Source organism: Lacerta agilis, chromosome 16, assembly GCF_009819535.1.
Source record: "Lacerta agilis isolate rLacAgi1 chromosome 16, rLacAgi1.pri, whole genome shotgun sequence".
NCBI lineage: Eukaryota > Metazoa > Chordata > Lepidosauria > Squamata > Lacertidae > Lacerta > Lacerta agilis.
Window position 1 is genome coordinate 27147173 of NC_046327.1, and position 24443 is coordinate 27171615.

The window sequence follows — 24443 nt, forward strand, 5'->3', positions numbered from 1 at the left end:
CTCTGTGTACACGCGCACATGTATCCACACAACGTCCCCCTCATCTAAGAGTCAGCCACACTTCCCCCACAACTGCTAAATTCAGATTTTCCTGATCCATGGGAATAATCTGATATGGGAAGAAAATCCAATATGAAATGTGTGTTACCTGACTGTGGATTTGTGGTAGCGCATTGTGTGGCTGGGTTTTATTAACATAAAAGGTGCAACAATGTTTCACAGGAGTAATTAAGAATCCTTGCCTGGTTGGAACGACATATATGTCTATTGCCTGCTCTTTTGTGTAAATTAAATAAATTCGTGTAAATTAAAAAATAAAAGCACTCAGGCAAGTAACAAATAGCTGCTGATACACTCGAAAGGAACGTCAGCTTTCCTGGCTTAGAATGTAACATGCATCTTTAAAAATTATTTTATGGCTCGCTTTGTGTAAGCCCAGTGCATTGCAAAACTTGTATTATTATTTTTTTAAAAAAAATACCTGCACACATGCTCACAATGGACCTCAGGTTTCCAGAACTTAAGGTGGTACTAAGGAGAAGTACTAACTGAGGACAACTACCACACAATTGTGCTCATTTCACACGCTAGCAAAGTTATGCTTAAAATTCTACAAGGCAGGCTTAAGCAATATGTGGACTGAGAACTCCCAGAAGTGCAAACTGGATTTCAAAGGGGCAGAGGAACCAGAGACCAAATTGCAAACATGCACTGGATTATGTAGAACGCTAGAGAGTTCCAGAAAAAAACATTTACTTCTGCTTCATTGACTACGCAAAAGCTTTTGACTGTGTTGACCACAGCAAACTATGGCAAGTTCTTAAAGAAATGGGAGTGCCTGATCACCTCATCCATCTCCTGAGAAATCTCTATGTGGGACAAGAAGCTACAGTTAGAACTGGATATGGAATAACTGATTGGTTCAAAATTGGGAAAGGAGTACAACAAGGCTGTGTATTGTCTCCCTGCTTATTTAACTTATATGCAGAATTCATCATGCGAAAGGCTGGAATAATGAATCCCAAGCCTGAATTAAGATTGCTGGAAGAAATATCAACAACCTCGGATATGCTGATGACACAACCTTGATGGCAGAAAGTGAGGAGGAATTAAAGAACCTTTTAATGAGAGTGAAAGAGGAGAGCGCAAAATATGGTCTGAAGCTCAACATCAAAAAAACTAAGATCATGGCCACTGGTCCCATCACCTCCTGGCAAATAGAAGGGGAAGAAATGGAGGCAGTGAAAGATTTTACTTCCTTGGGTTCCATGATCAACTGCAGATGGTGACCGCAGTCACGAAATTAGAAGATGCCTGCTTCTTGGGAGAAAAGCAATGACAAACCTAGACAGCAGCTTAAAAAGCAGAGATATCACCTTGCCGACAAAGGTCCGTATAGTTAAAGCTATGGTTTTCACAATAGTAATGTGTGGAAGTGAGAGCTGGATCATAAAGAAGGCTGATCGCCGAAGAATTGATGCTTTTGAATTATGGTGCTGGAGGGAGACTCTTGGGAGTCCCATGGACTGCAAGAAGATCAAACCTATCCACTCTTAAGGAAATCAAGCCTGGGTGCTCACTGGAAGGACAGATCCTGAAGCTGAGGTTCCAGTACTTTGGCCACCTCATGAAAAGAGAAGACTCCCTGGAAAAGACCCTGATGTTGGGAAAGAAGGAGGGCAAAAGGAGAAGGGGACGACAGAGGACAAGACGGTTGGACAGTGTTCTCGAAGCTACCAACATGAGTCTGACCAAACTGCGGGAGGCAGTGGAAGACAGGAGTGCCTGGCATGCTCTGGTTCATGGGGTCACGAAGAGTCTGACACGACTAAACAAACAAAGGAGAAGTACTAACTGAGGACAACACACACTGTGAATATATCCCACCAAGTAGTGTGGATGGAAAGATAGATTTGGGAGGCATAAAATCACAAGTCCTCATGTGTGGATGGAGGTGCAGAAATGCAGACAAGAAAACAGCAACCCACACAGGCACAAGTCCCAAAGTGCAGAAACAGTCTCAGTCTCTCCGGATTGCAGTCTGTCCTTGTCTTCTTCAAAAACATTTAGATTTACGTCATCCTAAAATATATATTTTTAAAAAATGAGGGAAGGAGCTAAACTAAGCATTGGGAGGCATGACCTTTTTCAGAAATGACTCTCACCTTCTGGAGGAGTGTGCAATTATTTTCCAATCATTTACCTATAATTTACTAGCAAACTGTGTGTCTGGGAAACTAGTAAAGCAGTGTCTTTAGGTACTACTGGATACATTAACCTTTTCCTTCCCAAAATTTCTGTTGAAGTTTTCCTCTATTAAGGCAGGTCATTCGTCCACCTGGTCTAATGTTGTCTAGTGTTTGGGAAACAGTCCTGTAATGAATATGAGAGATGATGACTTGCCTAAGGCCACTGGATGTGTTCAAGGTAGAAGCATGGGTTTTTGTGGCAATATTTTAGTGACTTTTTCAGCCCAAGGGTCACATCCTTCACCATACCAGTGGCTGGTCATGTGAGAGGTCAAAAGTGAGTGGTACAAAACAGGTGTGAGTCTTCCAGCCACACAAAACCGTGTTTCTGCACATACACACATCTATCCATCCAAGCACGAGGTCTTGTCAAAGTCCAAGGGCACATTCCAGCCAGATGCTAACGGAGCAGAGCCAGTGTGGGGTGTGGTCTGGATAAAGAAGCTTAGGAAAGAGGAGTGGTCTAGGGACACTTTCAAGGGCTGCATAGAGAGCCCTGAAGGGCTGCATTCAGCTCCTGGACCTGAGGTTCTCCACTCTAATAATAACAATAATTAATAGCAACACATTGAATTTGGATCCACAATATAAATATTTCCCTCCACGATGTTTCTGCTCTTACTTTGCTTCTTTCTCTTTCAGGTGCAGCAACCGGACGCAGTGTGCCGTCGTGGCAGGTCCAGATGTGTTTCCTGACCCTTGTCCAGGAACATACAAATATCTAGAAGTGCAATATGAATGTGTCCCTTACAGTATGTATACCACGTTCTTATAATTATTTTTCTTTCTGTGCATGAATGAGATTTTTTTGTTTCCCCCAAGGGATTGTAAAATCACTTTGTCGTCCTGTATGAGAATTGGTGTGCTATTTTACCTATTTCACTGGCTATTTCAGTTCCTAGTCTGAATCCTGCTTTTGCCAATAGCTGGCCCAAGAAAAGCCGCTCCCACACCTCCATTTCCTAAATAATACTGTGGTGGTTTTAATTGATAAGATCTCATGTCGCAAGATGTTGTAATGGCAATCGCTTAGATAGGCTTAACATGCCATTAAACACATCCGTGTTGGATTCATTTGCCCATAGCTATTGCCAAAGAGGCTACATTTAACCTCCAGGGTTCAAAGCAGTGTGGCCCAGCATGTCAGTTTTGGGGAGGAAGAAAACAATGGCAGAATTTTTTTCTTCCTTTATGCTTTTCGTTTGTGTGCTTCCCATAAAACATAGCATATCATTCCCACTGTGGGGAATGAGACGCTGCCGTAGATGACTATTTGGTCTGATTCATTGTGGCTTTTCTCAAATTCTTATGAAAAATATTTTGAATACCCCCTCCCCCACACACAAAATGTTAACATAAATGCTAAACAGTATTAACATTGTAGGTGCATGTTACCCGACGGTGGTGGTTTGTATTATTGACATTTCATAATTATGCTTAAGTAGAGCACCTCACCTCCTTGCATTTTTGGAACAGAAATGGAAAGTGTATTGATGAGAAAACATGCCATGCCCGTTTTCTTACTGAATTGTACCTTTCTACACCAATGGCATTTCTTCAAGCCCTTTTCAGCATTAAAATTCAGCTTCGGAGGCATTGCTGTAGCTGGGTATTAGAATACCACTGGACTAGAACAATGTCAAGTTGTTAAAAAAAAAAAAAGAGGATCACACTTGTTTGATTATCAAAAAAGTAGGCAAAGCTTTTTACACTCCTGCCGGGGGGAAAAACAGTAACACTAAAAAAAGAAAAAAAAGAAAGAGTGCTATAGCAAGTAATAATTTACTTCACCAGGGGCTTCTCTCTCTACAGTTAGCACTGCAAGGATGAATTGGAGAGCTGCCTTTTAGATGGTTCACCTACACACTAAGGCTCCTGTGTGCAGAGAGAGTACACATACATGAGTTCATTAGTAAAAGACCACGCGTTATCTGCTCTGCTTGTAAGTGACTCGTTAGGGTCTTAGGTGACTTTTGGACCCGAGATCCTTTTGGATCAGGGATGTCAGAGGTTGAACCACATTTGTTTATTTCCTGAAAGACAGATGCTGCTTGATTGTAAAAACAACCACAGGTGCCTCAAATCACAACCTGTGTTTAGGCCAGGTGGCCTTAACCTCTGAATTTTGAGCCTACTGCATGAAAGAGAGATATCTGAACACTGAGCAGGTCCAACTGTGTGTATGTCAGGATGCAGAATGTCTACTTGCCCTACATGCATTTGTGTATTTGTCATTTTTGTGCTGCTTTTCAGTTTTCAGTATTTTAAGTCTTTCCAGAGCAGTCCTTCCATCACCTTTTGTGTGTAGGGATCAGTTGCAGACATTCAATGTATGAAAGGAGGCGCATGAGCCTCATCACATCTGGGATTTCCGTAAAGAAGTGTCTGAGAGCTGGCTCTCAAATAATAACAAACTCTCCAACATTTCAGATGTGAATATAGGGACACTCTTGTACTTGAGTAGGTAGGGGCTAGGGGTGGAGTCTGGCAGTCCAAAGACATGGGCAAATGGGCAGCAGTGGACAAGTCCAATCCATAATCAGCTGTGCCATAAGCAGGAAATGAGGCAAGTCAAATGCATATGTGTATATAGGCATGATAATTGTATTTTTACCATTCAGAGGATGGTGTTTACATTTTACAGCTAAGGCACAGCAATAATAGTCTTTGGGTCGGTCAGTGAATGCATTGCATAGAATTCTTCAGCCAAAATAACTGTTAAGTGATCATAAAGATCATATCCATGAGAAGGTTGCCTCTGAGCATGTGCTTAGCCTAGGATTTTCAGCATATGGGATAAGCCCAGAGTTGTTACCAAAAAATGTTAGATTAGTTTCAACGTCATTCCAGAAGCTATTTTAAAAACCAAATAAAAAGTGGAAGTGGGCACCTTTTTTTTGTTCAACTTGGTATTTTATCAATTAATTGAGAGGGGAAATGGAAATCAGAATATACTTCCCTGACCCAAATCCTTTCTGCCTTCAGTCCTACAGCCTGCAAACGTCCACTATGGTTGAGAGAGCAGAAACAGGCAGCTAAGAGTAAAAACACGTCATCCGCATTCACTATCATCAAGGGGTTTTCAAAATATATTGTTATAGGATTAGTGAGGGGGTTATGTTTAGGGTTCCCTCTGTGATTTTATATACGGTATGTAAAATGAGATTTGGTGGGGAAAGAGAATGCTGAAGGAGTCGAACCAGTCTCTTTGTAAAGTTAAAGGCTCTGGCCAAGTATTTTAAGAATAGGTGACTTGTTGCCACAAAACTGCTATCTGGAAATGATGTCCTTGGTGAGAATAAGAGAACAGTAGACCTGGGACAGTGTCCTCTAAGCTGGGGCAAGGAAGACAGAGACCTGACTTGTTCGCTGTGCTAAATTTAAAGCTGTGGCTTTTCTGGGGGTGGTGGCAGAAAGCTAATGAGCATTAGGAAGGAAACAGAATAGGCAGCATCAATAACAATTGCCACTCCTCCCCTTCAGTTTCAGTCCATGGGAGAATGAATGGAGGCTATCTTAGAAACAGCAGAGTAGGGAAATTAGGAGTGCCTTAATGCATAGATAATATCCGGAGTGGTTTTGCACCCTGTGAAACCAGCTCCTTCTGGAGAAGCGTTATAGGTTGCTGTCAGGTTTAAGCTCCATGTTTATTCTGATGAAATTGGTCTTATGTAACGCTAATCCCTCCGGTGGTACGTTAAGTGATGTTTTTATGTCAGGTGAAAATATCTGCTAGTTGCTCAAAACGTATTCACTGTAAAAGTGATGTCTGTCCCAACAGCAGCAAAATGGTGGCAGCTGCTCTCCTGCCATTTCATGAGGCACCCGCCCTGTGGAACGCCCTCTGATCAGATGTCAACCTGGATCTCCAGTCTTGATCTATAACGCTACCCTGGCTGTTCTCCTAGGCATGGTAGTCAGTTGTGTTGTTTCTGTTTCTCTTTGTGATGCCATGGAGGAGCATTTAATCATGCCAGGGCCCACCTGCAATCTGAAGCGGAGCTCTTTTTCAGCCTTGCTATTGAAGACCCTCCAACTACAGATGCTAGAGTTTGAAATTGGGGACTTATTGTGCATAGAAAGCATATGTGTGGGTTTTTTTTAAAAAAAAAAAAAAAAAACTCTCAGAGCATCCTTCCCATACTTACTTGTACTGGGTTTGCAATTTTCTCATTGCTCCCTCATCTTTTCTTTTCAAGGCCTGAATTTCTCTACTATGAAATCATCCCCTAGCATTAGGCTAGCATGACTCTGGCATTTCATGGAGCGATGTGAAATCAAAACTCATTGCTTCACTCATACCATTGGGTAAAGGGAATGAGCCAGGAGGAGGTGAACATCAATCTTGCCACAAGTTTGTAAGGTGTCCTCATGAATAGTCACTGTGCTCGTTCATCATCCCAAGATGGCTTCAGCACTTAAGCTTGTTCCTAAGCTGTAAGACTTTGACAATAAACTCTCTAGGCAGAGTCCCTGTCCCTTCTGTCTTCCATATCGTGATTAGAATAGTGTTGACACTTAATCAGCTTTAATTAGCACTGGTAGGGCTGCAAGGTTATCCAACCTTTCATAAGCATCTGTATAAATCCCAGATAATCCCATCAGGCAGTGATCCACACAGACAATTGCCTCCAGACGAGAAAGGTCATGGGCATGATGTGACAGGAAACATTTGTCGGAAAGGAAACAATAATAATGATAACGATAATAACAGTGGTGTGTTTGGGCGCTTAAAGTGCTTCACGTACATTATGGGATTAATCCTTAAACATGAATTGGCATCATTATCCCCGTATTGCACATGAGCTGGGAGGCGTGCGGGGCGGAAGCTGAGAGGGTGTGCCAGAATCTGACAGAGGCCAGATTGAATGCAGGGACTTCCCTTATCCCTGCTTTGTAGCCAGTCCCCTCCACCAACTCTTGAAATACAAGTCTTTTCCTTTCTGAAAGGGATTTGTTTTTATGCCTTTCACACATGCATCAAATTATGTCGTCATGTGAATTTAGAGTGTTGGCCTTATGTATGAATCATTCCCTAACTTCTGTGGCAAGACCTCTACAGTTGCACCTCGGAAGTCAAACAGAATCCGTTCCGAAAGTCTGTTTGACTTAAAATGTTTGACTTCCAAAGTGCGGCTTCTGATTGGCTTGTAACAAGAAGCTCCTGCAGCAAATTGGAAGCCACAGAAGCCCTGTCGGACGTTCGGCTTCCAAAAGAATGTTTGAAAACCGGAACAGTCACTTCTGGGTTTTGATCATTCCGGAGCCGGAATGTTCAACTCCCAAGGCATTCTGGAGCTGAGGTATGACTGTATTACTTCTGGGGGTACAGTTTTGAAATGGTTTGAAATGCCCCAGTTTACCCGCATGCCCCAGGAACTCCTTCCCATCCGTATGAGAGGCAGGATGGGGTTGTGTGCGAAAACATTTTTTATCATGGAAAGAGCATGCTATAGGAATTAAAAACTGTTCTTTTTCCCCACCCCTCCTTACCCAGCTTGCTTCGAAATCCTAAAACCCAGTCTGTGCTACTAAAGGGGGGTTGGACCCTGTTCCGGCAGAGAGGGCTCTGCTGCTGTGGAGGTCCCTGCTGTTTCTGGTGGGTGGGAACTACTACAGAAAGCCCCAAAATGTTCCTCAGATGTCGGGTTTGTATCCACAACGGGGTGATTCGCCTACCGAAGATGGGTCCCAGTCATTTTTACTGCCTTCCTTTTAAAAGGCATGGTTGTTTTTCAGAGGAGGGTCTCTGAGAACAAAGTAAATGAAGGAGAAGTACAGAGTAAAACAGACAGGGTGAGAGAAGGCAAAAAGCAGAGAGAAAGGTGAACCTTTGTTTATGCAGGAGGAAAGGTTGCAGGTCTGAAAAAGTCGGAACACCCCTGTTCTAGAGTGAGAAGATAAAATTCCCAGTGAATATTGCCCGCATTTGCACAGTTGACCTCATGCTGAATTCAGTGTTCATGGGACCAAAGAAGAGATTCGCCACCTCTTCTAATGCTAGAATGCTGTAAGGTAAAGGTAAAAAGGTAAAGGACCCCAGTCAACGGTGACTATGGGGTTGCAGCACTCATCTTGTTTTCTGGCTTACAGAATGCTGTAGCATATTCTGATACTGCAGGGGTTTGAACAATTGTAAGTACAGTACACCAGCAAGCCAGAAGAATTAACTTCACTGACACCAGGTGTTTTACTGCTTACCAGCCCCCTCCAGATCCTGACACTGGTATTGGCATCTTGCTTCTTTTGCAGTTTATTTCCTTTCAGGCTGGCTGGTGAACTTATTTACATCCTCTTCGCCTTCAGGGGTATCACAGCTGGGTTCCCCAGTGTGTGGGAAGGAGTGAACTGGTCTGCCTAAGTCAACATTGCTGCCATAGTGCCAAAAGAAAAGGCAATTTTGTTACGTGAAATAATTTCTGTTGCTGACAGGAGCGTGGATGGGCTTGCATATCAATAAAAGTGAATGATGTTCAGGGTAACAGGGAATCAGAATTCAATAAAGCTTTATTGCTGCATACTCGTGGGCAGAAGAACATTTAAAAACATTAAATGGAAGCTTGCTCTTCCTTTTTGCTGGACCTCCGAGCCAGCAAACAGACAGGTAATTGAACAGCACCACTTTCAAGAGAAATTGGGTACTGCAAAGCAAACCGCAGCCGCCGCCTCTTCTTATTAAGGTTTCTGAAGGGAAAGGAAATGAATTAAAAAAAACACAACAACCTGAAAAAAACAGTGAGAACAATTCCCCCCCCCAGAGATACAGTTCTTAATTATTTTGGGTGCCAGATATTGTTTTTGGGAAATGGTTTTTTCAAGTGCCTCCCTTTCTTGCAGTGCGTCTCCCTTCCCACTGTGGTGGAAACACATTAATAAGGTTTGCAACCAGCTATGGCACAATGCTGTCCATTGACGAGTTTCACACCCTCCTCCCTTCAAACTGTTAAATTAAACATCATTTTGGTTTTGCTTCAGTTTCGTCCCTTGGGATTTCTCCTTCCAGGATCAGGTTTCCCCTGAGGAAACACAATGCTGGTTGCTCACACAATGGTAAATGTGACTGGGAGAAAATGATGATAGGCTAAGACACAAAACCGATACTCCCCCCAAAAAAGATAATTTATTGAGATATGCAAATTGCAGCATATATTTCAATTTTAAAAATAAATAAAATTCAGTGACAGAGAATATGATCCAGCAGTCCTCCCAGAGCAGATTGCTCAGGATCCTTTCTCAAGAATGTGTTATTTTGAAAATAAGTTGTCCCTGAAAAAACACACACACACAGCCTTGCTATCTGCTGTCAGTCAAGTGAGCATGTGGGTCTACTGGTCCCTCTAAATTACTCGAAGCCTGCAAGAAGCCTGCAGCAGAAGGGAAGTATATTCCCGGCAATCTAGGAGCTTGCTTGCAAACACTCAAGGCCCTTTCCTAAACCCTTAAGTTTTATTACAGAGGATGCCTTTGGCCCTCCAGATGTTGCTGAACCACAACTCCCATTATCCCCAGCAAGCATTGCCAATGCCTAGAGATGATGGGAGTTGCAGTTCAAAAACAGCCCCACCTCTGGTACATCAGAAGGGGCCGTGCAACCTCTAGCAATGTTAACAGGAATCACAATAGTTTTATGCACTATGTTCGAAACATAGCATTTGGACTTTCAAAAATGCTTTTGACAGAGTTGTTCCTTAACTCCAATAATAATAATAATAATAATAATAATAATAATAATAATAAACTTTATTACGGTCATAGACCAGCAAATAAACTCCCAAATAACTCCCAAATAAACCTTGCAGTCGTGGAAAATGGCGAGGCCTTTTTGTGAAATCAACAATTGGCTGAAGAACAGGAAGCAGAGAGTAGGAATAAATGGACTGTTCTTGCCATGGAGGCTTGTAAGAAGTGTCAACAAGGAGAACTGTGAACCTCCCTGAGACCTCCAGGTATAGGACAGTATATATATAAATTATATATATTTATACCCCGCCCATCTGGCTGGGTTTTCCCAGCCACCCTGGGGAATAATAATATTACTTATTATTATTATTATTATTATTATTATTATTATTGAATCATAGAATTGTACAGTTGGAAGAGTCCCCAGGGGTCATCTAGTCCACCCCATGCATGATGGATGGCCATCCAATCTCTGCTTTAAAACACCCAAGGAGGGAGAGTCCACAACTTCCCGAGGGAGACAGCTCTTACTTTCAGAAAGTTCTTCCTGATGTTTAGTTAGAATCTCCTTTCTTGTAACTTGAAGCCATTGGTTCATGTCCTACCCTCCAGAGCAAGAGAAAGCAAGCTTGTTCCCTCTTCCATGTGACAGCCCTTGGAAAAGAGGAGACTGAGAGAAGGTACGATAGCCATCTTCAAATCTGTGTATGTGTGGATTGTTGATGTGTAGTTAGGTGAGAAACTATCACCATTTATATCATTGCCAGCCATAACCACCAGTGTAAGGCCCCAAAATGAGGCAGGGGCAGAGGACCAGCAGTAAGAACATGGGAAGCTGCCTGCCTTATACCACATCCATCCATTGGTACATCTATCTCCATATTTTCTACACTGACTGGCAGACTATACAGGATTTCAGACAGAGTTCTCTCCCAATGCTACTTGGAGAGCCTGGGGATTGAATTTCGGATGTTCTGCATACACAGCAATGCTCTGCTACCGAGCTGTGGTCCTTTTCCTCTGGGTCGTCTTGATCTAAAGTTGGGTGGCCATGCATTCATATATATATAGGACAGTCCCCTATTTTGTAGTGCTGTCAGAGAACAACCCTCTGAAGAAGTCCTCTAGAATTACTGTCTAGATCGTTGATGGATTCAGTGAGGCTAGATCATCGCATCACTTGCTGCAGAACAATGCCATTGACTTTAGCAAGTCACTGTGAAATAAATTGTTCAGAGCTGTAACTTGATTGTCAAGATTGATAAACATTGCCCCTTTGAGTTTTGTCTTGTACATAAACCTTTCCGGATATACGCCTCATGTACTCATCCACTGACCTTTACATCTTCACTTTTATGGGATTTGAAGGGATTCTGGGGTTTAAAGTCTCTTTGTCTTTTGTAGAGAAGCTTCGTTTGATGAATTCAGAGGTCCTTGCTGAGGTCTATTATACCGTTCGGGATGGGGATTTTCCAAGGATTTTCCAGGGTTTCTGAACTAATCATTTGTCATAGAGGCAAGGCCATTGTAGACTGTCCAAGTGCTAACTGAGTAAGGTCACCTCCAGGCTCTCCTTATTTTGCAGGAGAGATTCAAACACATACCTCAAATTTAGGGTTGCACCATTTAAGTGGATAAAGCTCTCTGTTGACCTGGTGCAACAAACCCACCTTAAAAAAATAACAGACTTTTTGTGGTTAGGGAACTGATAGAGAAATGCACTGTAAAGTATGGGATGGGTGGATAATTAACAGGAAGCTTTTTAAATACCATGCAAGCAAATTGGGATGAAAGCTCATTGTTTTATAAGCAAATCAGAATTAACAAAGACTGCACACATTCTAACCTCCCTGAATTCTGCGCAAGTGATTCAGGATGAGTGCTCAATAAACTGGTTGTCTGGGAGCCCAGAGTGGTAAGGTATGTATGCCTGCAATCTCCCAAATGTATTTGCATTGGGCAAAATGTTTTGCTGAGGCCCAGTACTGTTTACCCCAGTTTTTCCTGTTCTGACTTGAGGCATTTCATCCCTCTGTCTATCATATTCACTGAGAATAAAGAACATACAAAACAAACATTCACTTATTGAGATACAGGCAATTCCCCATATGCACGGGAGTTACCTTCTACCCCATTCTGCCCCTACCCCCTTCTGTGCCCTCCTGGGGCTGAAAATGGCGTGCGCATTGGTGTTTCCGTTCCAATCAATTCAATCAGTTTATTTATTGCATTAGCCACATGGCCGTAGCATGTAGTAAAAGACCAGGCAGTGGCCTGGCATGATTATACAAAGAATACAACAGATACAGTTAAAACACTGGAGGTAAAATCATGCTGGAAAATACAAATAAAATAAAAAAGCAATAGCAGGGCATGACGACAGAGTCCATGTCAGGAAGATACATAAGACTAGGGCTAAGGGAAGTTAGCCAAAAAGGTGGTCCTGAGTTTCAGAGCCTGTAATATGTAGATGGCCACTCCACGTGAAATCAAGGGGTTGGCATCTACCAGTAAGTATTTCATGCGGTCAACGTCCCTGGCGATAGTTGGCGGGATTAGAGGGAGAAGCCTAGGTCTTATTGAGGCATATAGTGGGCAGTAGAGGAAGAAGTGAATAAAGTCCTCTATCTTTCCCTTGTTGCATGGGCAGAGTCGAAGATCCAGAGGAGTATTGGAAAATACACCCTGTAAGATTGCTGCGGCAATGGCATGAAATCAAGCTAGTGTAAATGCCCTTCTTAGCGTAGGATTTATCAGATCATTCAAATAGTGGGCCAGAGATCTAACTGCCTTCACGCGAGGGAACCACGTGGAGAGTCTGGCCGCATTAGATAGTTCTTGATCAAGGGCAGCATCCCTAGCAAGAATCCAGTCGCGAATTTTGTCTTTGTCCCATGAAGATAGGGCGGCGAAATCTCGAAGGGAGTAGCGTTCCAATCAAACGCATGCAAAATGGTCATCGCCTGTATAACATAATCTCAAATAGGTCTGAGTGACCTTATCAAAGCCAATTAACCCTGAGCTTCTGAAGGCATTTCTTGTAAGTCCCAAGAGGTTGGATTTTTCTAGCCCTGTTGCTCGTGATAGGTGGTATTGAACTTGGGACTGAAGCATGCAAAGTATGGGGTCTGCCATTGAGCTCTGAGACCTCTTCCCTTATAATTTCATCTTCAAACAAGCGCATGAGGCTGCCCACACAAAATTAGAGCACCACTTGCCTAGAGATAAAACAATCTGATAAAACAATGCAGTAAAGCAGTGTGCTCAAACATTGATATATTTTGTCATAGCGAAGGAAGAAATGCTCTAAGGAATACTTTACAATACATCGTTAAGTACACATTCAAATTTGTGTAAAATGACTTTTCACAATGAAACACAGCCTGAATCTCATCATTTAAGAATGGCTAACAGATGGTGCATGTGGCTGTTTAGAAAAATTAGCAGTGAATGTAAAATTAAAAGCACAGGTCTCTAAACATCATCAGCTGCAACAAGTGGTAGGGGTGCACTTTATTACCTGATGATCTATGTTTGTTGCAGCATTAAGTGGAGCTGTACATTGCATTAAAAAGTTATCTCACTACATCGTGAATAAAAATCTGTTTGGTCAAAGGGCATATTAATTTCATTCCATTCCACTTTTAATTCGTATACCGCCTTTCTTTCTTACTATACACAAGGTGGTTTGCAGCAACGAAATATTCAGTGAAGAACATAGACCTTTTAATAATCTGATCCAATACAAAAAAGTCATAATAAAATATAATTTCAACATGAACATATATCAAATTCATATCTGAATTAAGAGGAAATGTGATCTTGCTGCAGTCAGCTGTTGACCCAGTTTGTATGTCACTTTAAATCATAGTTTAAAGCATAAGCACATAACAGTAGCTTGCTGGATCAGGCCAGTGGCCCATTGAGTCCAGCATCCTGTTCTTGGAGGGATCCACCAGATGCCGATGAGAAAGCAGCAAGCAAAACATGAGCATAAGAGCACTCTTCCTTCCTGTGCCTCCCAGCAACTGGCATTTGGAAGCATTGCTTCTTCAAACTGTAGACATATAGAGCATAACTTTTGACATCCCTTTCGTCCATGAATTTGTCTAATCCTCTTCGAAAGCCATCCAAATTGGTGCTCATCACTGCTTCCTAGGGAGCGACTTCCATATTTTGATGATGCACTGCATGAAGAAATACTTTCTTTTATCTCTCCTTAATATTCTCACTTTCAGTTTCATTGGATGTCTATGAGCAAACTATGGTTTATAGTGAATGAGCAGTATGCTGGTGGATAAAGCTAAAATTATGTGCCCTTTGCTCCTTCCCCCATTCCAACCTAGAATTTCCCAAACTTGGGTGTCCAGCTGTTTTAGGACTACAAGTCCCATCATCGCTGACCACTGGTCCTGCTAACTAGGGATGATGGGCATTGTAGTCCAAAAACAGCTGGAGACCCAAGTTTGGGAAACCCAACTTCAGCTCGTCCCCAGCTTGTAGGGGGCAGGGAATGAACCGGAGGCAGGCTTCACATTATGTGCAAACTAGTAGTTGTGCTTTGTTTGCCCCCAAACAAACCACAAACGGTAAGTAAGAGTTTTGTTCTTGGCTTGCAAATAATACATACGGGATATACCTGCATCTTTGTTTGTTGTTGTTCAGTCGTTCAGTCGTGTCAGACTCTTCGTGACCCCATGGACCAGAGCACGCCAGGCACCCCTATCCCCCGCTGCCTCCCGCAGTTTGGCCAAACTCATGCCAGTCGCTTCGAGAACACTGTCCAACCATCTCGTCCTCCGTCGTCCCCTTCTCCTTGTGCCCTCCATCTTTCCCAACATCAGGGTCTTTTCCAGGGAGTCTTCTCTTCTCATGAGGTGGCCAAAGTACTGGAGCCTCAACTTCAGGAGCTAGTATCAAAGCAAAACCTATATATAGACTGCAAGCGATATTTTAGCTTAGTTTGTGAGCCAGTATACTTGTTGAAAATAATTGTTGTTAAGCACCATCTTCAAGAAGCTTAGCAATCTTGGGAGCCTCTTCCTGCCTCCCTCAGTAAAAGAGCTCCTGCTTAGATTTGGAAGCAGACACGCTGCTGACAGCTTTGTTCTATCTTACCCGCAGAACATGGTTGTTAAAAATGCTGAATAGCAAAATTGGTACTTAGTATGGAAACTGTACTGTAAGAAATGGCTTGATGTGTAACAGCACTGAAAATCTAATCAGAGATGCTTCATTGGGCTGCGAAGTCATTGTTGATGACAACATTTTAACAGGAAAATTGTGCTGTAATTGCTGAAGGAGGCTTTGGCTTTTAAGAGCTGCATGACCTCCTGCTACTTATTATGGCAGCACACAAGACAACCATTTACAGGGGAGGCCTTATTGCTTTTTTGAATAACCCAGGGTGCTTAGGTTGAATCACCCGAAGAATCACAGTCTCGAGCAATGATGGACAAAGTCCCCTCAGCTTGATTAAAAAAATTAGGTGGACCGTTATTGGGAAATGCTTAAATTAAAAATCAATTTTAAAGCATCCTAAACTGACTCACAGTGTCAATGTTACTTTATTCAATTAAGAGCCATTGTGCTGCAGAGGACCAAATTTGCCTGACCAGGAGTGAGGAGGTGCCAGTTCAAATCATCACTCAGCCAAAAAACTGACTTTATGACCTTGGATCACTTCTTATATTTTGGCACGGGCCAAATCCCAGGGTTTGTGTGGCAATGGAAAGAAGGAATGACCCCGCTTTTGATGCCTTCTGCTCTTGTGTACCTACAGCATTCAAAAGCAAAAAAAGTTTTGGATCCACTCTCCGTCATTGTTATTCAGGAGGACTGAATCTAATCTGCTGAATCCAAAACTCTTGCTTGCCCCCAAATAATGAGGAATCTTAAAATTGCTATAACGTTTTATCCTTTTAATGTAAGTGGATGGAATTTGCAAGCAAAGGAGCCACTTCAAAGCTGATTACGCCTGCCAGATTTCAGGAAGATTCATGCAGGTGTTTTCATACAGGAGAACTTTAAAATTTATTCTTTAAAAAAAGGGAAAAAAAGATCTCTGGCTTTCATTTTCTGCCAGAATTAGATGCAAATTGTAGGTAAGGTCACTGCTTCTGAAAGGATGAAGCCTGCCAAATTTAAGAAATGTAAGCACAACTGTTCTCCTGCAATGGCAGACTTTACCATTGTGGGCTGGGAAAATAGAAATCTCCTTCCCTCTCCTTGTTTGTTTGGCAGGGGGCAGTGAGTTTGAAAACTGGGGTCAAGAGGGATGTAGCCCTTGCAAGAAACCTTCAAAAGTTCAGACATATAGGTTGAGGGGCCAGCGGCGCAGCAGCCCCCGCCGGCGCCTGGGGCGGACCAAAGTTCCTGAGCTTTTTTTTTAGGGCAGCCGCTAATTTCAGGTACAGGTAACTGGAACTATGGAAGGCACCACATTGAGCCGCATGAAATGGAAGTCCATAAATCTCACAAAGAAACTGGCACAGATACAGACAGACATCTCCTTTCTAACCAAATGCAAAAACCTGGACATCCTACCCAAGGGTCTTAGAATTAAGAACCCCCTGCAATCAACTTATCCCACTGAACATTCCAAGAAACTGTGCCACACTCTCTCCAAGAAGCTGCTCAAACATCTGATCAGCGTTCTGTACTCCAAACAGAAGAAAATAAAGGAGGAACTCTCTGTACTGGACAACTCTATTAGGATCCACCCAGCTTGGCAGGAGTTCCACAAGGAGAAGCAAACCATTTATCACTCTCAACTGGAGTTACTGAAAAAACAGAAAAACAAAAAACTTTCTAACCTTTCCAACCTACAGGCTACCAATCAAAACAAGAAGATCAACAATATCGTCAATCTCTCACAGCAAACTCTCAGCCCAGCTGAGGAATCTATCCTTTCACGTGGACTATCATTCTGCCCTGCCAAATCCCCACAGATGATTCAGTTCTATGGGGACTTGGAAGCATTTTTCCGCCGTTTACGCCTGAAGGAGTACTTCCAACACACACAAGAACAAGACAAAGAACAAACAACATCTTCACAACACAACATCTCTCAACCTACTGGGGAACATCCACCACCCTCCAAACACATTAATGAACAGAACATTGACCACCAACCACCACCGAAAAAATGTTACACTAAAAGGGACTCCACGTGGACCCCTCCTGATGGACGCAATACCACACTAGATCTGTACATCGATTGCTTCCGCCGCAGAATCCAAACAGATGTGACCAGAAAACACCATCGCTTACAACAAAATCTAAACCATGCTGAAAGGAGAGCCATAGATAATCTCAGGAACAACCCAGACATTATAATTAAAGAGGCGGACAAGGGTGGAGCTGTTGTCATCATGAACAAAACTGATTACATCCAGGAGGCTCACAGACAACTTTCCAATACCACCTTTTACATAAAATTGGACTCAGACCCCACGGAAGAATACAAAAAAGAACTGAACAAGATTGTTAAGGAGCTACCCCCACACATCCAAGAACAGATCCTCATGAACACACCAGCAGAACCTCGACCAGGAACTTTCTATCTTCTACCCAAAATACACAAACCAGGAAATCCAGGACGCCCCATCATCTCAGGTATTGGCACCATTACAGTGGGGGTTTCCGGTTATATGGACTCTGTTCTGAAACCATATGCCATCAGTGCCCCCAGCTACGTACGTGACACCACAGATTTTCTGAGAAAAATACAATCTTTGAATAACCTTCCTAACAATACTATTCTAGTCACTATGGATGTGGAATCTCTGTATACCAACATCCCACACAACGATGGTTTACAAGCTATAAGGAACACCATTTCAGATAAAACCACAGCAGACTTTGCTACGAAACTCTGTCATTTTGTCCTTACCCACAACAACTTCAAATTTGGTGAGGACCTGTTCCTTCAGATCAACGGCACAGCAATGGGCACCCGCATGGCCCCACAGTATGCCAACATCTTCATGGCAGATTTAGAACGTTTCCTAAACTCCTACCCACTCAAACCTCTCTTGTACCTGCGTTACATTGATGATATTTTTATTATCTGGACACATGGTCAACAGACCCTGGACACCTTCCACAAGACATTCAATGACTTTCACCCCACCATCAACCTAACTATGAACCAATCTATGCAAGAAATACACTTTTTGGACACTACTATAAAAATACAGGATGGACACATAGACACCACCTTATACCGTAAACCAACTGACCGACAAACATCTACATGCTTCTAGCTACCATCCCAAACATACCAAACAATCCATTGTATATAGCCAGGCCCTACGTTACAGCCGCATCTGTTCCAACTCTACAGACAGAGACTCTCACCTAAGAGATCTACAGCAAACCTTTTTAGAACTAAAATATCCACCTGATGAAGTTAAACAACAGATCGACAGAGCCAGACTGATACCCAGAGAGAACTTGCTGCAAGACAGACCCAAAAAAGAAAATAACAGAACACCACTAGTCATCACATACAGCTCCCAAGTTAAAACAGTACAACGCATCATCAGAGATCTACAACCTCTCCTAGACAATGACAGTTCTCTTTCTCAAGCTCTGGGAGGAAGACCCTTCATCGCATACAAACAGCCACCCAATCTCAAACAGCTCCTCACCCACAATAATACAAAAACAGGACTCAACATGGACACTGGTACCAGAGCCTGCAATAAACCCAGATGCCAACTTTGCTGCCACATAAACCCGGATAACACCATTACTGGTCCCAACAACATCAAACACACCATCTCAGGACTATTTAATTGCTCATCTTCCAACATTGTGTATGCAATCAAATGCCAACAGTGCCCTTCAGCTCTCTATATTGGACAAACAGGCCAAACCCTACGCCAAAGGATAAATGGACATAAATCTGATATCAGGAATCACAAGACAGAGAAACCAGTAGGAGAACACTTCAATCTCCCAGGACATTCTATAAAAGATCTCAAAGTAGCTGTCTTAATACAAAGAAATTTCAGAAATAGACTGGAAAGAGAAGTGGCTGAATTGCAACTAATCACCAAACTTAAAACCATGGGGAAACCTGGTTTGAACAAAGACATTGGATTCTTATCTCATTATACATAACAAAGCCATCTTTAACCATCTCACCCCTTGCCTTTCCCTGCAAGACTAATTGCAGCCGTTTAGAGTCGTCAACAGGTTTTCCACACTTATCAGCCTATCACCCATTCCCACCACCCTTCTGAGTAATACCCCTCCCCACTCCCCCACTATATTTAAGGATCTGGTGACTTCTGTTTCAGTGTATCTGAAGAAGTGTGCATGCACACGAAAGCTCATACCAGGAACAAACTCAGTTGGTCTCTAAGGTGCTACTAGAAAGAATTTTCGATTTTGTTTTGGCTAATTTCAGGGACAGGAAATGGCTCCACTCCCCTGCAGCACCCGAAACACCCAGTGACTGCTGTGCTGTCCTCAAGTTCCTCTGCCACCCAGAATCCTAACCCCCAACACACAGCAGCCACCATGACACAGTAGCCTACAGAACCCCATGCCACCCTACAGATCCCCGTGCCTCCCTATGCACTCCCCAGGCTGGCTCCGCTACTGCTGGGGCCTACTGTTGATTTTGCCTTTCATTATAGAAAAAAAGTGGAAAAGCCAGCTGTTCCTTGTCGCTGCCCATTTCCTGATCAGCCTTTGCAGGAATAGACTTACAAAGGCAAAGAGCTTGCAGACGGACGTGTGTAGCCCATATAGGCCAGAAAATTTAGTAGAGACTTCATCCGCACAAAGGACCTGAGAGCTGCGTATATATAATTCTATAGATCATATCTATATTTGCTCAACTCACATACAAACTTTGCTTTATATGTCTTGTGTCACAGCAGGTGAATCTGTGTATGTTACAAGAAACAACCAGTCCAAAGCCTCAGTGTAGTCATGTTTGCAGTTCTTGATTTTATTCGTTTGTGTTCAAGCTGGCTTCCATTGAAAGCTTCATTATGAAAAGCAGGTATTTGGAAGGGCTTATTATTGGACAGCCACTTTTGCCGTACTCTTCACTGGGGTCCAGTTTCCTGGAGCCTTTAATTATACTATACTTTTTCACTTAAGGCACCCATAATACTGCAATATCTTTGTCATCCTAGCTCATATACTCATCGAGCATCTTCTCGGAACAGGACATCCAGGTTTGAAGCAAAGATCTCGTATCAGGGACTGATGATTGGCAAATTTGCCCTGACTTGACTCAGATAGCCCGGAGTTGTTTACCATAGCTGCGTATTTACAGGGCTACTTGGAAAGCATATTTGCTGCCGTGATAACAGACCTGGCAGACAGATCAAGCATAGCAACATGCTGTCAAAAGCTTACCTGGCTGTCAGTTGCACAAGCGTGACGGAAAGAGAAAGATCCTTCCATTGAAGCGCTGGGAAAGAAAGATGTTGCAGCCTTTAAAGGGCCCTGACTCTCTAGTGGCAGTCAATAAACGCTCATTTTATGACCCCAGAGTTCTTGACTCTCTGTGTTCAGTTTGCTTGGGATGATGGATAGTTTTCAGGTACTATCCCCTCAGAATCCATGACAGATACCTATGGCTGTACAAAGAAAGATTAAACTATCATATTAAAGCAGAGCATCTAGATCTGCAGTCGTGCCACCCCCTCCACATGCTATGGGATGCTCTGGCACACTCCCCTGGAGCACTCCTCCTCACAAGACATACAGTTCTGAGCCAGGTTTTTGCTGGGTATTTCAGTAATCCCCCTTTATCCCCGCTGCCACCACCCCTAGCATAGGTAAATAATAGGTATATGGTATAATACAATTAATTTGTGAAACAAGAAACAAGCGTTTTATGATTACTTAGCATAAATAAGCATATGGTTTCAGTATTTTCTTTATCTTAATGTGTTACTTAATTACATAAATAAAGTAATTATGTGGGTGAGATTCCTGCATTGCGGAGGGTTTGTTTGGATGCCGCTCAGGGTCCCTTTCAACTCTACGATTCTAATCCTCAACTATCTTTCAACTGAACTCAAAACGCTTACCTCCAGCAGTGCTAGCCTCCTGACAACCACATGACCCTCTCATCCCCTCACCAGCACCTTGCCCCCTCCCCCACTGTCCAGAAAAGTGGCAATGATACTGGTGTCAGGATAACACCACCCCCAACCACTTCTGCTTAAATCTATAACTAAATACAGTGGTACCTCAGTTTTCGAACAGAATCCGTTCTGGAATGCCATTCGAGTTCCAAAACGTTCAAAAACCAAAAACTCAGTATGGAAACCTCAATACGGAAGCCACGTGGCATGTTCGACTTCCAAGGCATGTTCCAAAACTGAAGCATTTATTTTCGGGTTTATGGCATTCGAAAACCGAAACATTCGTCAATGGAGACGTTCGAAAACTGAGGTACCACTGTACATACTTCAGTTTGCATTTTATCACAAATTACATGTTTAAATTATATTTCATTACAACCTACATTCCCGAATACATATTCAATGTACTAATTTCTAAAATATTTTATTCTAAAACGTACGTTTTTGCATGCATCTTGAGCTGAGAACTGTATCACAAAAATTGTTAAGTGTGAAATCTGAAGGCTAATTGTGTTCCGACCTGCGTATAATGCCAGGATGTGTGCATTAGGTTAGTTTGCTTAGAAAATGTGGGCCAAATGAAATTTTCCTCCATCTTTGGCCTTCGGCGAACAATACATTTTGCACCAAAGCTGACGAATGAACACAGGCCTCTGGCTAGCGAAAGTGTTGTTGGTATTATAACACATGTGAAAAGCCAAGGCTCATATACTTGGCAGAGAAATATAGTGGGAAGTAGTGCATAAAACATTCCTCATGTCAAATCTCATGCAGTGCTGGCTGACTCGTTATTAGCAAAAGATATTGCAAGACTCACACTGAGCAGTGGTGGTTTCACCCGCCAGCTTTGTATATGAACTTTAGAGGATCATAAAAGCACACCTCAAATGAGAGGTGCATTTTTAAAAGTTGCCAGCACTTTTTCAGCTCTTTAATACACACACATTTAAAAAAAAAACTGACCGTACAAAGAACTTAATGTATAACTTATTAATTGGTTTATTCGGTTAACTCTAGACCTTCTTACCAATCTTTCGGTAATTAATTATCTCGCTCTAATATATATATATATTCCCATTGTGTGCGCGGCGGACACCGATGTTCTCCGTAACTGCTGGACCAAAGCGCATCAAATTTAGGACACAGTGTAACATGACCATCAAGGAAGGATCTGGCATAATAAATTTTTTTAAAAAAAACACCTATCATGCCTAAAATATAGAATAAAGGCCAAAAAACATGGTGCACACATTTCGTGTCACCAGCAACAGAACTGAAGACTTTGAACAACAACCAATAGAAAGGCTCATTGCAGGGCAGCGTCACAGATTGTGCGCCGACCAAAAAAACCTCCTTAACCTCAGTCCTCCGTTTTCCTGTGTGCAACCACCGGAGGAACTGACAGCAGGGACAGCCCCCATTAAGCTCCCTAGCACCAGCCTCTGCACTCTTACCGCACTCAGAAAAGATTGCCAAAAAAACAGTTAAGAGGAAGGCCTGAACTCTTCTTAGTAGTTTCAGCTCCAGGCAGGAAAAGGTTTTTCGGCCCGGGCCATACCATTCCTTATGGCGGGGGGGATGTAAGATGAGAAAGCTCAACAACTATGCTTTGCTCCCTATCCTGTCTCCACACACAAACCTTTCTGCACTGCTATATCGCTTTACAAATGAAACTCCAGTTATCAGAAGAGGAAAAAGTGCCGCACACAAATGTATAAGGACCCTACCAGTTCCCCATCACCCCTCCTTGCATCGTTATGATCCCTTCTGACCCCAGGCTCAATGCTTGAGCGGACTGTACCGTATATCAGGTTTCCGGGGGGGGGGGGATGATAAATCTAGGGCAAGGGTTTAATTCTATTAAAGGGGCAGGCACGCATTTAAGAGAGAGACCAGGGTTCGAATTTGGGACTAGGGTGGGGGAGAATGCTCTTTAAGGTCCCCAGTGCCCTCACTTAAAATGGCCAGCGTGCTGTTTTTACATGAGTAGAATGTGTTCTTTTATGTAATGGGAATCGGTGTGTTTTTACATGAGTAGAATGTGTCGTTTTATTTAAAATGCATCTCTGGGTTATTTGTGGGGCATAGGAATTAGTTCATTTCCCCCCAAAAAAATATAGTCCGGCCCACCACATGGTCTGAGGGACAGTGGAACGGCCCACGGCTGAAAAAGGTTGCTGAACCCTGCTCTAAAGGGACAGGGAAGAATGAAAACAGGAGCTTCCAGAATACTCTCGGGGTCAGGAGAATTTTAAAAAGCCAGCTAGTAACATGTAAATTTATAACAGTGTTCTAACAAATCTTTTTTTTTCCCTTACCCTTACCAAATTTCTTCCATTGCCCCTTGTGCACATTAATATTAGGTCGCAAACTCTTAATATTTTCTGATGGAATTGTTAATGGAAAGATCAAAACAAAAAATATTATTTTAGGATAAATATTCAGCTTAATTGTTACCATTTCATCAAACCACTACATTTTCCCTTGTGACAGTATGCCCCCACAATCATCTCATTGTAGCTATTAACCATAAGATTCTGTGATGACAAAATCCCCAAATGATTAATACTATTATGCTCCTGGTTAGCCTCTATAATATATTTTTATTTCTGTATTTAACTGTTCGTCGTTATTGATTCCCAGCATTTCCAGTTTCATTTGATTAATTTTATACAGTGCAATTTATAATTCCTTACAGAACATCCTTAACAATTCATTGTATTATTATTATTGCAATGTTTTTATTGTACTTCTATATATTGCTATACACCTCTTTGATATTTCGTATGAGTTGACTATGAATGAATAAATCTTTGGCCATCTGAATTGGAATTTCCCAAGGAGGCAATGGAACTGAAGTAGTGCCCCATATATTTGTGAGAATTTGAGACCAAACTTCATTTCTGATGGCGCTAAGTTAATAATAATAATAATAATAATAATAATAATAATAATAATATTTTTAGCGGCAGGTTCCACCTTCTTAATGGTTCTGAACTTCCATTATAAAACAACTAGCTGGTGCAGACTAGCTAGGATTTAAACCAGATATGTGGATTGGCAATAAAAACCAAGGATATTTGTCTACTTAGGAGTTCTCCACAGGCATTCAGAGTGTGAGATACACTAGATGGTGCTGTTGACCTATATTGGAATATAGAGGGTTGTCGGAAGGTGTTTAAATATTATTTAGGATGCCCAAGCCAATGACACATTTCCATCTCCAAACTTCTTTTGAGACCCAGCATCAACAAAATAAATAGAAGGAATCAAGCTGTTTTTTATAATTATCTGTTATATTAATTGCCTTTTAGATAACATCCTTTAACTGTTTGCCCTTAATTAATCTTTTTCAATCATATTCAGCCTGTTAGCCACCACTGCAGCTAGAATC

The 24443-nt window shown here is 42.3% G+C and overlaps 1 protein-coding gene across 27 annotated transcripts in view; it reads left to right on the forward strand.

The window, feature by feature from the left end:
• ADGRL3 (adhesion G protein-coupled receptor L3) overlaps window positions 1-24443 on the forward strand; it is a 337100-nt gene that overhangs the window by 98185 nt on the left and 214472 nt on the right. For all 27 annotated transcript variants that reach the window (XM_033172836.1, XM_033172842.1, XM_033172845.1 and 24 more), the window contains exon 3: window positions 2892-3001. In XM_033172836.1, the coding sequence (XP_033028727.1) occupies window positions 2892-3001 (110 nt within the window). The remainder of the gene's footprint in view (window positions 1-2891; window positions 3002-24443) is intronic.